This window comes from Esox lucius, chromosome 7 (assembly GCF_011004845.1).
Source record: "Esox lucius isolate fEsoLuc1 chromosome 7, fEsoLuc1.pri, whole genome shotgun sequence".
In the NCBI taxonomy this organism is placed as follows: domain Eukaryota; kingdom Metazoa; phylum Chordata; class Actinopteri; order Esociformes; family Esocidae; genus Esox; species Esox lucius.
In genome coordinates this window covers 15,699,578-15,715,717 of record NC_047575.1, presented here as the reverse complement: position 1 = coordinate 15,715,717, position 16,140 = coordinate 15,699,578, and the positions used below count along the sequence as shown (strand labels likewise).

The 16,140-nt window shown below is 47.1% G+C and overlaps 1 protein-coding gene across 9 annotated transcripts in view; it reads right to left on the bottom strand.

Moving 5' to 3' along the window:
- The window catches only part of LOC105010784 (roundabout homolog 2), a 155,371-nt gene that overhangs the window by 19,559 nt on the left and 119,672 nt on the right, over positions 1 to 16,140 (bottom strand). For 5 of the 9 annotated variants that reach the window (XM_029121167.2, XM_029121164.2, XM_029121166.2 and 2 more), the window contains 10 exons: positions 13,654 to 13,790; positions 12,849 to 12,860; positions 12,079 to 12,203; positions 10,379 to 10,550; positions 6,673 to 6,878; positions 3,879 to 3,960; positions 3,055 to 3,220; positions 2,544 to 2,710; positions 2,325 to 2,446; positions 354 to 585 (listed from right to left, as the gene is read on the bottom strand). In XM_029121167.2, coding sequence (XP_028977000.1) covers positions 354 to 585; positions 2,325 to 2,446; positions 2,544 to 2,710; positions 3,055 to 3,220; positions 3,879 to 3,960; positions 6,673 to 6,878; positions 10,379 to 10,550; positions 12,079 to 12,203; positions 12,849 to 12,860; positions 13,654 to 13,790 — 1,421 coding nt within the window. The remainder of the gene's footprint in view (positions 1 to 353; positions 586 to 2,324; positions 2,447 to 2,543; positions 2,711 to 3,054; positions 3,221 to 3,878; positions 3,961 to 6,672; positions 6,879 to 10,378; positions 10,551 to 12,078; positions 12,204 to 12,848; positions 12,861 to 13,653; positions 13,791 to 16,140) is intronic. The other 4 variants (XM_029121165.2, XM_034293368.1, XM_029121169.2 and 1 more) reach the window with 1 other exon arrangement.

The following is a 16,140-nucleotide window of genomic DNA, read 5'->3' as shown; positions in this document are numbered from 1 at the left end:
GGCCGCCCACAGCCACACAGACCAATCACAGCCCCCCACTGAGCAGAGATGTCTGGGAGATCTGCTACTGCATTACTCTAACTTAATGTGTCTTCAGTTGAGCTTTCTTCTGTTCGTTTGTTTGCCGTTTGTGTGTGAGTGTGTTTGTGTGTGGGCGTGTGGTGGGGAGTACGTGGGGGTGGTGGGTTTAATGACATTTCTCTTTAATGTATGTGGCCATTACCAGAGGTAGCAAGTAAGCAGGGCTGAAATACAAAATTCAATCAAGAGTTTCTGACAAAGTGAATAATAATGCCTCTGACACAGTTGCCAATGCAACTGTTTGTGGCGTTGCTACGAAGTCGTCTCATTACCTTCTTCCAAGGTGCGTGCTGTCATTGATTCACTGTCTGCTCCCTGGAACTCGTTGAAGTACGGGCGGACTTTTATCTCGTAGACCACGCCCTTCTTCAGGCCAGACAAAGCCACGTCTCTCTCCGAGGGGACCTTGAGATCCTGTACCTGCCAGGCACCTGGGGAAGGCAGTCCTGATGTCTGCCTGTACAGAACACGATATCCCTGGATGAACTGGGAAGGGTTCTCTACCTGAAGAAGGGGAATAGAGAGAACAGTATTTTATCCAAAAAGCATTAACTGTATATTGTGAGTTGAAAGGTGCTGGTCAATAACTCGAGGTAAGGTTACAGAAACGTTTCTCCTTTAACATTAAACTTGGTGTTCATCAACACTGAGTCATTACTACTGTACTCCGGAAGTCCATTTAAATACACTGCACAGCAAGCAGACCAGCAAAACAGGTCTGCTCTTACACTTGACCCGGCCAGAGTGGACTTAACCACACGTTCTCCTTTTCTGTACAGTCCCGTGACCATGACGGGGGTAGCGTCAGCGGAGGGCTCTGGGTAGGGGCTGCCCAACACAATTCACAGTAATGGCTTGTTAACAGGGGCAGAAGCAAGCGAAAGCTTTTACAGGCCAAATAAAGCAGCTGTTTACCGTCAGTCCAGTCCAAATAAATCACAGAGACGCAATGCCTCTATGGCTGCCCGTTAGAATTTCATTAACAAAATGAATCCTGAATCTAAAAGCTTTATGAGAGCCCCACGCCCTCGCCCCCCCCCCCCCCCCACCTGCAATAGAACTGATTGATCCCGCTAGACGCTGCCACAGCGCTAGGAAACGTCATAAACAAGCTAAGTCATCTTATGGCACAGGTACGCTAGGTTATGGAATTCGGCTTGACAACAACTGGTATGTTGGAAGAAGAAAACCCCATGCACAATCTGAAATGAATCCCAATTCGCTGTTAATGCTAAAATGTAATAATATTTATTTTTAAGTAGCTAATTGAAGATGCCAGATTGTATCTCGAAATGTAACTTCACTGGAGTGGAAGTTAAATGTAACTTCAACATGGCTTGTTCCCCTTAACAAGCCATGTTGTGAACTAAACTACTATCTGATAACATGCACTCGGGCAAATAGCTATGGGGAAATGGCCCCGCTGTGTACCGTGCTGAAGTTTATGGATTGTGTGAATGTGTACGTATATGGACTGGTGCGTGGAAGACCCTCTGTCACCAAGCAGGGTTCTCCAGAAGGCAGATTAGACAACTTTGCCAAAAGAAAAAGAGTAATACCGTCAAGATAAGGAGCCGACTGCAAACAGCTCCCAAAAGAGAAAACACAATCTGCTGTCACTAATGGTGATCTATTTGTCCCACGGAGAAACATTTGTCTTAATTCCTGCGTCACCCCGAACGATTGCAGATTGATGAAACACCAGCTGTCCCTGGAACCCGCATCCACCTACTCATAAACCTTCAGTGTTATGTGTGTACGTACGTACACGCGTGTGAATGTGTGTGAGTGTGTGAGAGAGAGCTCTAGCGTGTAGGTGTTCTGGTGTGCCAGACAATGGATGACACACAGCATTGTGGGTGAAAAAAAAAAGTTAAACTGCGAGCATGAAGGTTGGAGATAAGCAAAGACTAGGAGCTGGCTGTGTTCCTGACCCACCTTAATGCGCTTCTCTCTATGCAGCCAGCCTGGAAGACAAGGCTCATCTCTCTCCCCATTCAGCTGTTGACTTCCTGCGCTTCCCAATTCAGTGACAACAATAACTCACCACGGCGACAAAGCGACCTGGTTCGTAGCGAGCATCCTCACACAATGCAACTTCCTCATAATCCCTGCGCCATCTAAACCAATGAATCATTTGGCTCGGCAAGTCAAAATAATTAGTGACACGTTATTTAGTGGAACGCCTAAGAAACGGTCAACGCACCAAACACTGGTTCCAGATGCAAAGGCGTTGAACTTACGGTCCATGTGACCTGGACGGAGGTGGAGCTGACCACTACAGGATTGTGCATGCTGACCGCCACGTCGCCCAGCTCCTTCTGGACACGCCGATGGTCAACGCCCTGCGCTGGAGGACTTATGTCTGGGAAAAGGAGAGAGAGTGAGCGGGATACAGAGAACAAAGCCATCAAAACGTTGTGGCGCGTCATCGCACGAGCACGCTGCGGTCTTGGGTGTACCTTGGGTGCGAACTGGCTCGGACATAGGGCTGGGGTCTCCAATACCCTGGGCGTTGACCGCTCTGATGATGAACAGGTAGACCGTGTTGGGTCGGAGGTCCTTGACCGTGAATTGCGTGGTCTTCACGTGGTCGGCCACTGTCTGCCAGCTGTTGCTGACCAGTTGACTGCTCACGGATCAGAGAAGAGTTAGGGAGCGGAGCCAAGGGAAGCTTTCACACTAATCTGTCTCCACAGCTATGGTCCTATTGGTTCTGTTTTAACTAACTGAATGAGTCCCTCTGAATGACTGATCTGAAGCCTAAGCACTACAACACTGGTTCTCCCTGATCGACCTTTTGGACCGTACAGGATTACCGTATTCAGACTATTCTGGAAAAGCCCTAGGATGCGGGTGCCCTGAATGTGGCAGTATCTCATATGCCCATCTAAATGCCTACATCTGTCGTTGCTCTGAAAGTGTGGGCTCATGAATTAAGGCCTCGGTTGAGGCAGATGTTCCCAGACATACCCAAAGGCCTCGATTACGTAGGAGGAGAATGGGGAACCCTCCTCGGGACCAGGTTCCCACGACAACGAGACACTGCTTTTGGTGACATCAGTGACCTCTGGCTTAGAGGGAGGCCCTGGGAGGGCAGTGGCATTATGGGACATGGAGTCTATGAGGTCGCTGGACTCTGAAGTGGAAGAAAGGAGAAAAGGCCGCTTCAAAATAGACTTGTCATATTGAAGGGAAAAGGTGGGTAATACGTAGTTGGATAGTGAATCTGAAGATGGTTTACAGACTATCAACAACATTTCATTAACTATCCACTAACAAAAACCCTAACCTTATCCTATCCCTAACCCTTTCCATAACCTTTATCCAAAAATGTATTGGCTGTCTACATACACCATCCCTCACCTTAATCTTACCAAGCATTTACTTTCAATTGGCTGTCTACATACACCATCCCTCACCTTAACCTTACCAAGCATTAACTTTCAATTGGCTGTCTACATACACCATCCCTCACCTTAACCTTACCAAGCATTAACTTTCAATTGGCTGTCTACATACACCATCCCTCACCTTAACCTTACCAAGCATTTACTTTCAATTGGCTGTCTACATACACCATCCCTCACCTTAACCTTACCAAGCATTTACTTTCAATTGGCTGTCTACATACACTATCCCTACTATCCCTAACCTTAAACCGCCTACCCCCCGTGTGAATATTTCTATGAATATATATGGACATTTTGACTATCCAAATAAAGTGTATCTAAAAGGGATGTTTGGTGTGTGGTGGGTAGGAGGTACAAGACTGGACGGATGGTTAGCATAGCTACCTCTGACATCTAGGAAGGCACTCCATGAGGTCTCGCCCGTGGAGCTGGTGGCCACGCAGGTATACAGCCCAGAGTCAGACAGCTGAGGAGCACAACAACATCTAGTCACAAACCAACGACAGCTGGACAATAAAAAGAGTGAAACCACCAAACATCTCTGCCTAGAAACAGGCAACACCCCAGGAATGAAGGGTTTAGGTGCTCATTGAAACCGGCTTGCCTTTTTGATAACAGCAATATATTTTGGTAGTGACGCCTGGTTCCATTGGTCGTTCTAGTCCAACCTTGATCCCAGTTGGCCTTCCCAACCCTTTTGTCAACCTTTTGCTATTGAAAGGACTCGGCAGCAGGCAGTACACAACAAATGCATTAACCTCCACTGGCCTATCTCGCTCCCGGGAGAGAGGGACTAGGTGAGAACAAGAAAACCCAAGCGGAGGGAGATGGAAAAAAAGAGCCCTGAAAGTGCTGACGTTAATTTTCGTAATAAATTTCATTTAGTGCTAGTCGAGCCCTCCACATCCTCAGCCCCATCATAATCATCGATACAGACACAGCCAAAAAGAGACATACTAATCTATTTAATGCTGGCAAATGGTGACAGGTGGGCTCTCCCTCACTCTCCATGGCTTCCCCTCTATCACACACTGGCTTCTGTCTTTTGATTTCCTTCCCTCTGCTCCCGCCCCCTCCTCTCCTGGTCGTCACGGGCACTACCTCCGTTTTCCCACTGCGTTTTCCGGAGCTTTATTCATCCAGCCCGGAGGACTGCGGCTTCGGTCAGTCTAATGGATATTCCGAGGAGATGCGTGCAAGGGTGTTTAGGTACATCTGAACAGGTGTGCATGCGCGCACGCGCGTGTGTTTCCATGTGGACAGCTTCTACACATTCTGATGGTGGCGAAATGGTGCTGTACACGGTTCCACTCGCCCTCCCTAATCACTGTCCTTGAGTTAAAGCATCTTGAAGCACTTCCCAGGAGACGGGCTCTAAATGACAGCTTCAAATGACATACAAATCAATAGCCCCCATTCATCTTTAAAAGCAACCTGACTGCAATTGTCCATTTGAATTACGTCCAACTGACATCAGATGGGAAATGTTCTTTCCTCTCCCTTCAAAAAACAACTCACACACACGCACACGCACACATGCACAAATCATAACTGCCTGCCTCTGAGAGCAGAGAGAAACCATAAACAACAGACGGCAGATTGAAAAGAAGGCAGGAAGACTGGAGAAGCCGAGAGAGAGAGAAGGACCAGAGCACTGTGGCGGGAAGACTCAAGGCCAAACCAATCATGACTGAACACAGAGTGGAGCAGAGTCTTGCTGCTGTGATTTTCTCTATTGTGTCTCTACAGCACTAGTCTACTTTGTTTATTTCTTTATATGGTTCCACACTTGCTGATGCCATGGAGACAGCTAATCTACCTGGGGTCTGAGACATTTAACAGGGATAAAAACAACAAACAAAACTTCACATTTTAAATTTAACACAAATAATACAACAATGAAAAAGTTATTTGTGTGTGCCTGTGTGTGTCTGTGTGTGTGAGTGTGGGAATGCCAATTAGAGTGTTATCTTACACTCCCCACTCTGTTTTTCTTTTAGCACCGTTGCATCCATGAATGATCAAAAATCTATCTACTTTTGTCCCTTTACAGTAAACACTTATCTGGTTGGATAATAAGTGGTGTCTAATCTGTATGCTTTAGGACAATTTAAACATTTCAGTTATAATTAATTGTATAATAAAACCAAGAACAGCTTTTACAGCTAGTCCTTATTATGAGAGAATTACATCCATACTACTATGTCAGCTCCCCCATTGGAAATTATGGTTTTATGTGTGATGTTAAGGTCAAGGCATGGTTCGCTGCTATGAGCCAGCTGAAGTATTTTATGTCTTTTAAATACCATACTGCTGGACTGAATAGAAGAACAAAGCCTGAATAAATAGTTGATATGAGTAAATAAATGCTTCTTTTCACCACAAAGCTATTTATGCATTTCTTAACAAGTTTAGACCCAGAACTTAGCCTCCTGAACTTCCTCAACGGTCTTCAACACCATGGAGAACTAATGTTGACATTTAGTTCTAAGAGAATGTGTTTACATCAATTTAAGATCTGTACCCATTCTGATCCAGACTGCAACTCTTTGAGCTCAGAGAGATCCCTGGCTTTAGGTTCTGACATGAAGAGTGAGGAAACATGAGCATTCATTGCCATTCCAGCTCTTTGTAAGACAAGTGGCAAATCGTCTGGAAAAAGTGAGAAACTTAATGGCCCCCGACAGTTGCCATGAGGGACACCATACTGTTAGTGCTGAACAAATTGAGTGCCCTTCTCTGTATGCATGCATTTACAGTCAGAAGTATGTCCTTTGAAAAACAGCCACCCGTTTATCAAGAGCAGAGTTGCTGTTAGAACCAGCTGAGGGTGTTTAACTCTTCTTTGGTAGGGAAATTACTTTAGCTTACACCTGGGGACACATTCCCTTTTAGATTTGGTTAAAGACATTTCCACAATTACTTAACCAAATTCACAAAAGCTGTATTTGTCTTTATTATTAGATCTAAGCATTTTCATGAGTCGTATTCCTTAAACTGCATACATCAAAATAAACAATCAACACACCTCACAGGTGCGGGTACTTCCTTGTCCGAGCCTGAGTCAGCTGTTGTGGTGTAAGAGATAATCATTCAGTGTTTTCGTGCGTGTGTGTGGTTGGGAAGCCTGGATTACTGACTATGAAGTTAAGCCACTAAGCTAGTCCTCTAAACCCACCCTGGTGCTCATGATCTGCAGGCTGCCAGGCTCCAGCAGGGTCATGCGAGGGTCCTTCCCCAGCAGACTGACGCCGTCCTTCAGCCAGGTAACGGTGGGCTCAGGGTCCCCAGACGCCTGACACCGCAGCAGGGCCACCGTGCCCACAGCCTGCGTCTGATTGGATGGGCCCTGCCGGATGATGGGCGGGGGGCGGTCCTTCGAGGCTGGGGGGGGGGGGGGGTGAGGATGCAAGAACCACGATCAACAATTTACAGTGAAACACAAAGAAAGAATGGTAGCTTGCCGCTATATGTGATTAATACTCGCACGCCTTAAACGTTAATGAATTCAGCACTGGAGGGCCAAGGTCTTGGTGATCTATCTGTTGTGATAGAGGGTACCTGTTTTGGGGGTCATTTTGCAGGTTTCTGAGGGTGTGTGCTCATGACAGAACATAACACTGTAGCACTCTAATTACAAGGTGTGGATTAACGGCGGCTCGCCTACGGGGCTAATTACCCAGCATTCTTCACAACACCTTTCAACACGTTCACACCACCCCCTCCCCCATCTTGCTCCTTTTTCTCCTCTTCTCCACGGACTCAGCTCCCTGCACCTCCCCACTCCATCCACAGACAAGACACTGCTTAGAATCAGAAACTCCAACCATTACATTCTGGTATTGTATCTTTAGATGTTTGGTAATATCCTTTTCCCCTTTTCAGTGTGGTCGTTACTGACAGGGAAATTGTCTGCACCAGGTTCTAGCGCTCAGGTGCCATCCCAAAGCTGTTCTACGATACATCTACTAGAGCAGAGACACCACACAGACGGAGCGGCTCCCCGTCAGTTTCACTGGCAGCACCTCATTGTTCGATTCATTTTGTACAACTAATGCACACTACCGTTAAAAGGTTTAGGGTCACATAGAAATGTCTTTGTTTTTGAAAGAGAAAGCACATTTTTGGTTCATTAAAATATGATTAAATTGATCAGAAATGCAGTTTAAACATTGTTAATGTTAATGACTTAATGACTATTGTAGCCGGAAACGGCAGATTTTTTATGGACTATCTACACAGGCTTACAGAGGCCCATTATCAGCAACCATCAGTCCTGTGTTCCAATGGCACGTTGTTTGCTAATCCAAATGATCTAATTGATCATTAGAAAACCCTTTTGCAATTATGTTAGCACAGATGAAAACTGTTGTCCTGATAAAAAAAGCCATAAACCTGGCCTTTATTAGGCTAGTTCAGTATCTGGAGCATCAGCAATTGTGGGTTTGATTACAGGCCTTAAGATGTCCAGAAACAAATAACGTTCTTCTGAAACTCATCAATATATTCCTGTTCTGAGAAATGAAGGCAATTCCATGCGACAAAGATCTCGCATAATGCTGTGTAGTACTGCCTTCACAGAACAGCGCAAACTGACTCTAACCAGAATAGAAAGAGGAGTGAGAGGCCTCCGTTCACAACTGGAAGTCCTCAACTGGAAGCTTCATTAAAAAGTACCTGCAAAACTCCAGTCTCAACATCAACAGTGAAGAGGTGACTCTGGGATGCTGGCCTTCTAGGCAAATTTGCATAGAAAAATCCATCTCAGACTGGCCAATAAAAAGATTAAGATTAAGATGGGCAAAAGAACACGGACACTGGAGAGAGTAAGACTGGAAAACCATGCTATGTTCAGACGAATCGTGGTTTGAGGTGTTCGGATCACAATGAAGAACATTTGTGAGACGCAGACCAAATGAAAAGATGCTGGAGGAGTGCATGACATCATCTGTCAAGCATGGTGGAGGTAGTGTGATGGTCTGGGTGCTTTGGTGTTGGTAAAGTTGGAGATTTCAACAGTGCATAAGGGATCTTGAAGAAGGAAGGCTATCACTCCATTTTGCAATGCCATGCCATACCCTGTGGACGGCGCTTGATTAGAGCCAATTTCATCCTACAACAGGACAATGAACCAAAGCACGGCTCCAAACTATGCACAAACTATTCAGGCAAGCTGGTCAGCTGGTATTCTGTCTATAATGGAGTGGCCAGCACACTCATCGGATCACAACCCAATTGAGCTGTTGTGGGAGCAGCTTGACCGTATGGTTAGTGAGTGCCCATCAAGCCAATCCAACTTGTGGGAGGTGCTTCAGGAAGCATGGGGTGAAATCTCTTCAAATCACCTCGAAGACTTGACAACTAGAATGCACAAGGTCCGCAAGGCCGTAATTGCTGCAAATGGAGGATTCTGTTTGAAAGTTTGAATGACACGATTATTGTTTTAATAGAAAATAATTATTTCTAACCCAATAATTATATTTCCTATTCATTGTGTGATACTTCCTATTCAAACTAATTTCATGTATGTTTTCATGGAAAACAAGGACATTTCTTAGTGACACCAAACTTTTGAACAGTAATGTAGATGCTATCCTAACAAAACAAAACAACTTAACTGTGATCAGACGCAATAACATAAGACGACTCCTTTCTCAACACTCAAGCATTCGATCCTTCGTTTACCTCTTTGTACACAGCAACACCACTTACCAATCCATCCTTTCCGATTCACACGGTAAGGCTAGTTTTCTTTCGAACAAATTCTTGAGCAGATGTTAATTTAATAATGTGTGTCAGAGCCAAGAAACAAATGGAGAGAAAGAAAGACAGAGAAAGAGAGAGAGAAGCGTAAACAGCTCCCAACTGGCACTAGCTCAGCACTTAAGATAATGATGCTCTTTGAGAGACGAGAGGTGTAAATGTGACTCTCCATCAGGGAAAGAGTTTCATTGAACAGTTTCACTCTTTTCAGCCCTTATGGCCTCTCTGGTGCAACTTCCCACAGTGAGATGCTAATGAAACGGATGAAGGCATTTGACCGATTAGCTCTTACCGCGTTCAGCACAGCACATCTGAGGCAAGATAAGTGCCAAGCATTAAACAGACAGCCTCTGATGCATTTCATGGCTGGCCATTCAGTGCATATGGTCAATCAAGTGTGTACGTGGGCTTGAATTTAGTAGTGCACTTTTCTAAGCAGACCTGGTCCAAACCATTTGGAGGCCCCTGGTCCAAACCATTTTGAGGCCCCTGGTCCAAACCATTTGGAGGACCCTGATCCAAACCATTTGGAGGCCCCTGGTCCAAACCATTTGGAGGACCCTGATCCAAACCATTTGGAGGCCCCTGGTCCAAACCATTTGGAGGCCCCTGGTCCAAACCATTTGGAGGCCCTTAGTCCTAACCATTTGGAGGCCCTTGGTCCAAACCATTTGGAGGCCCTTGGTGAGATTGGGTTTTGTGGGCTCGCCAACATGGGGAAAAACGTTTTAAGTTCCTACCTCTTGACAAAGGATATTGTTTCACATTTCCTTTCCCGAGTTTATCTTTTCATTTAATTTTGCCAAAATTTTCGAACTTATTGCACTCATTAGTGCAATAAGTGCCACAGGAAATTCACCGGAGAGTCCACCGGTTAAAAGTCCCTAACAAACACACAGCACCCTTCACAGAGTAATTCACTGCCAGGCAGCGTTAGGGTGTTAGACTAGGAGGGAGGGCTCTCTACTGGCTTCTTTGGATTGGCAGCCTATTCAGCCTACGCGCCTAGTCTTTACTGGTTCTCAGGGAAGGCGCACGATTGTGTTGGCAAGGACAGGCAACTGCAGGTCCACGCTGACAGTGCCACAACTACAGGTGTGTGGGCCGCTCTCCGTTCTCACCGTCTGCCACCTCCAGCTGGGCCTTGGCCAGGATGCTGCCCGCCACCGTGAGGGCCTGGCAAGTGTAGTATCCTGAGTCAGAGCGCTGTACGGACGAGATGGTGAGCTCCCCACTCACTGACACCGACACCCGGCTGCCCCCCTGGGCCGGCTGGCTTGGGAACAGCAGAGCCTGGAGAGGCAACAGGGTAACGTTCATTATGAAAAACGCCATGGTGTTTTAGTAATGTAACCCGTAAAAAAAAATACAAATAATAAAATGTGGTGCCTTTCAACATACGTGCTGCAGAAAATAGTACGAGTGAGTAGTCAATCAGTTGCACCGTGCCAAATGATTCATACACTGAGTTGGTTACGTAAGACGTGAAACAAGGATTTTAGCATTTTCGAGTGACAGGAATTAGAGAGAGGGAGTTGTAATTGCAGTGAGTGACGTTGATGGCAGTACATTGTTATATAACATCAACACCCCACATGGACAATGAAAGAGTAGCCCGCAATGACTAATACATCCAACCAATCATCTGAAGCCCTTCTCTACTCTCCTCCATTTTAATTTTGTGTTTGGGATCATTACTGAGCAGCCTGAGTGGGCATTTACATTTAAGTCATTTATCAGCCACTCGTATCCAGACTGACTTACAGTCTTAAGATAGTGGGACAACCACATGTCCCAGTTGAAAGTCCATACGTTTTCCCACAACATACAGTATTGACTGGCTGGCAGGCTATTCTTATAATATAAAAGTTATGAATCCCTTTTCATACTGTAGTAGTGTGTTTGTAAATCAATAGTTAGCGTGGAGGACAGGTCCACAGTCATTTACACGGGGGTGAGAGCACATGGTGAAGCCCTGCAGTGACACTCTTGACATTGAGTGAGTCCTTACGGCTGTCTACTCATAGCCTTGAGATGTCCATCTCCCTCTCGCTTGAATGAGGGTTCTGCCCATTCTGGGTCCTGAGAGCAGACAAACGGAGGGGAAGGACATTAGCCTGATCCTATTATGCCTAACGACTCTAATGCACCAAATTAATGTTGTCTCTTGTTAAATAAATGGCTGGTCAGAGCCCTGCAGAGTGGGCCGATGATTAATGACCACTTCATTATGTGGCTCCCATGGGGATGGGAGTGCTGACCGCCCCCTCTCGCCCCCGGCTCTACCCACTGACCAATGTGGATCCAACCTTCATGTCTCATTTAAGACAATGAGAAGGTTATTTTCGTTTGTGTGTGGGGGAGGAGTCCAACACAGGGAGGAGCTATTGTACAGGGGGAGGAGCTAACACAAACAGGGCGGACTAACCCATTCACAGCGAAGGTGTAACATGCAGAAGGGGGAGCGAACACACAGGGAAGAGCTAACAGATGGGGAAGAGCTAACACATACAGGGAGAAGATAATTCATACAGGGAGGAGCCAACACATAAGGGAGGAGCTAACACATACAGGGAGGAGCAAACATGTACAGGGAGGAGCTAACACGTACAGGGAGGAGCTAACACATACAGGAAGGAGCTAACACTTACAGAAAGGAGCTAACATAAACAGGGGGAGTTAATACACAGATAGAGCTAAAATAGAAAGGGAGGAGCAAACATAGAAAGGGAGGAGCTAACACAGAAATGGAGGAGCTAACAAAAAACATGGGCACAGTCAGCGCATGGGACATTCAGCTATTCAAACCGATGTTTCTAACCTGGCTTCCTTCCCGCTGCCAGAACACAGTGGGTTGGGGGTTTCCCTTGGTCTCACAGGGGAAGGTGGCTGTGCGTCCCTGAGCCACAATCTGGTCCCTGGGGCGTACCACAAACTGAGGAGCTTCTGAAGAACAAAGGTCAGACAAGCAAAATCACTGTCAACACATCAGGATCACATTTAGACACTGTTCCGTTCATGTGCACAAACTAAGCAATGACAGCTACAGGTCTCAGCTGCAAGCTACAGGGTTCATGCAACAGGTGACTATCTAGTGGTGTCTCTGAAGAGCCATTTCTACAGGTACGCAGAACACACAAGCCATTCATCCAGCTGGCCACAAACCTTGAATGAATGAGACCCACTCAAGAGCTCACATTCTCTCTGCTAGGTCTATACATAACTAATGCATGTCATCGACTAGGTCCGGACCAGCAAGTTGAAGGAACAGAGGAGCTTTGGATAGCTTAGACACACTCAACTAAAAAGAAGACAGGGGGTTCAAACTTCTCACGTGTGAATGTGTGTTGTGTATCTATGGGTATGTACAGTGTATATGGAGGTGTTGGACCATTTACAGTACTGTATCTGGCATGTCAGCATGTGCATTTGCTTACAGTATGTGAGCATGTGTGTGTTTGAGTAAAAGAGAGAGTGAGGAGCCAAGTGGTTGGGTGTGTCTGTGTATATACGTGCACGTTTGTGACCGTATGTGTGACAGACAGGAAGAGAGTAATGCATGCAGAATGGGATCAGCTCTTTATTACTTACCAACAGGGCGAGCTGGTGACAGAACAATGATGTGGGTGAGGACAAGACAGAGGAGAGGAGGGGGGAGGAGAGGTGATCGGAGGAATGGGCGAGAGGGGGGGGGGGTGGAGAAGAGTGGGAAGGAGAAGAGGGAAAGTAAAGGAGGGGATGGGGGAGGTGATAGGAGGCATGGGGGGAGGGGGGCAGAGAGGAGAGGGAAAGAAAAGAAAATCAGAAATGAATGACATGTGGTGTTGGGTCCAAAACTCCAGCAGGTAAAGGACAGGACAGTGGTGCTCTGCCACCGTGACGGGTGAGGGGCCGAGGCGCATTTACAGGACGTGACCCCGGGGATCGTTAGGGTTCATCTCACAACAGGCAGTACGCTCGGGCGTGTTCACAGACGTCGGAACCCCGCAGGACGTCACTAAACACCGAGCAAAATGCAAATCTGTGCGTCACCCCTGCTCTCACCCACTTCCCCTCGAATGCCGTAAAATTCTCTGACTCGGCTAATTTTCCCGTCAGCATCCCGGCGGAGAGAGGACACAGAGGGGCCGGGATGATGTGCATGAAACGGGGGAAACAGAGTGAGATCCAGGGTGTGTAACGCAATCTGTTCTGGTTAAGTTGCTCCCATCTGTGTGGATGCCAGCGGTCCTGGTGTAATCATCCAGGCCCTGGGAGAGAGAGGGACTGAGCCCAGCTTCAGGCTCTCAGCAAGTGGGCAATAACACTCAGGAGGGAGGGGGTGGTATTGGTCTGGATCTGCCTTGCTGAGAGCCGGAGCAGGAGTGCTGACTGAATGCCTTCTGACCGTACTCACCTCTGACGGTCAGGGTAGCCGAGGCCTCCACTTTGCCCACGCGGTTCTCGGCCACGCAGGTGAAGGTGCCCTGGTCCCCGGCCGACGCCTTCTTTATCTTCAGGAGGAAATCGTCCTTCTCGTATCGGACGTCGTACCTGGGCGAGGAGAGGGAGAAAGGAATGGAGAAGCGGATAACGTTGGAGGGAAGTGGAGCTTGCAGTAACGTGTTTCACACCTCCGTCGGCCTGCCACTGTTGTTATACAAAGCCACTGGTTTAAAACGACAGGAGAACAGTCTCCATTCTGTATGAATAACGGTTACACAAAATATAACTGTGTGTATACTAGAGTAAGGAAACCAGTCTGGGACATTTAAGAGGAACGCTAGTATACATAAGACTGAATAAAGAGAGGCTTTCTGAGGCACTTAAGGCTCCCCGCTGCAGAGAGACAACGTTCTGCCACAGAGGAGGAGAAGGAGGGGAGGAGAAGGAGGGGAGGAGAAGGAGGGGAGAAGGAGGGCCAATTATGCAGGGATGAAAGGCATGGCAAAATGAAAGGTGCTTTCAGCTGGAACCCTGACTGTCCCTCTATTTCAATATTTATGAAGAGGCACCCACTGTGATGTGTGTGTGTTTGAGTGAGACAGTCTATACTGTATTTGACGCTGGTGCACTCCCATAAATCCACATACACAAAAACAACACAGACGCACACACACACACGCACACACACACATGCACACAAACACACACACAGCTACGGATGAGAAAGACGTGCCAGTAATGACTAATTCATAAAGATTCTCCAGCCGTCAGTGCGTCTCCAGAATCTGTGAGCAGCCTGCTGTTGTAGATGACTGCTCATCCTGCCGTCCGGTGTCAGCCAATGAGAAGCACAGCAGTCTGAACAGAACACAGCTAAGAGACCATCACTTCGGGCCAGAGGGTTTGACACGGCCAGACAGCATGAAGCGTAATGGGGCTGGACTCTCCCTCCGAGGAGCAGAGAGAACAGTAGCCTGTCAACCTGCCCAGCGTCCCAGATCGTCTGGACCAGAGACGGGCAGGGCATCAGCGGGCAGTAAGGCCAAAGACTAGGTGAGGAACGTGAGGGGCAGGACATCCATATGGATGGAGCAGTGTGCTGTTGGGGCAGTGGCTCTGTCTGACTGAAACTTGTGTGAGGACTCCAGTGACGTCACGGGGCTGACCCACATTCACACCTCCCTTGAGGGCTGGTCTGAGCAGGATGGAGAGAGAGGAAGGAGAGCGGGAAAGGGAGGGACAGAGGGGAGGAAGGAAGTTCTGGATGTAGGGCATGTTTCTAGAGTCAGGGGGAGGAGGGAGGGAGCAGACCAGTCAGTCAGCCAGACTAACAACCAGATAAACAACCGCCAGCCAGCCAGACAAAATGTTAGACTAACTACCAGGTGGGAAGCCAGTCAGACAAACGCAAGCACAGCTAGATAATTGTACAGCCAGCCCGACAAACAGTCAGAAAGTCAGACAAAGATAAACAAACCGCCAGACAAACAGCCAGACATAAGGCCACAGAGAAATCCAACCAATCAACCAGACAGAAAGACAAAGAACCAACAAAACCAGACAGACAGAAAACCAGTCAGACAAATATTAAGGCAGACAGACAAACAACCATCCATACAGACAGACAGACAGACAACCATCCAGACAGACAGAAAACCAACCATCCAGACAGTCAGACAGCCATCCAGATGGACAGACAACCATGCACACAGTCAGACAGACAGACATCCAGATAACCATCCAGACACACAGACAACAATCCAGACAGACAGACAACCATCCACACAGACAGACAGACAGAAAACCATCCATCCACACAGACAAAGGAACATAACCATCCAGACAGACAACCAGACAGACAACCATCAAGACAGACAGACAACCATCCAGACAGACAGACAGAAAACCATCCATCCACAAAGACAAAGGAACACAACCATCCAGACAGAGAGACAACCATCCAGACAGTGATATCTATTTAATTGTTTTGGTAGATCAGTGGCTCTAAAACCTCTCCTTAGGGACCCCCAGACGTTCCACATCTAACAGTGTTACAGGCTTCTAGATGCTTCTCTGTTGTAGGCTATTATACCCTGTCTGGTATAGGCTAGACTGTCTGGAATTTATCATTGCAGGTATTTGCATTATCAAACATCCGAACTAGCCCTCCCTAACCCTAATGGCCTAATTCCTGTAGAATAATGTAGTTGCTCCCACTGGCTGCTGCACGGCACCTCAGCCTGAAAGCCACTAACCACTCGGTATCTCTGGCTAGCAAAAGTATAGTTAAGTAGTATAGTTCATCAAAACTATGCTTTAGTTCTTTAAAGGGACATATTAGCCCTGCTTCGATACGCTCGCATTTACTCCAACCACCACAACCAAAACAGGAAAACACTGAATACACACGCAGGCGCGGACACACTCACACAGACATAAACGCTGCGTCTGTCCTCAC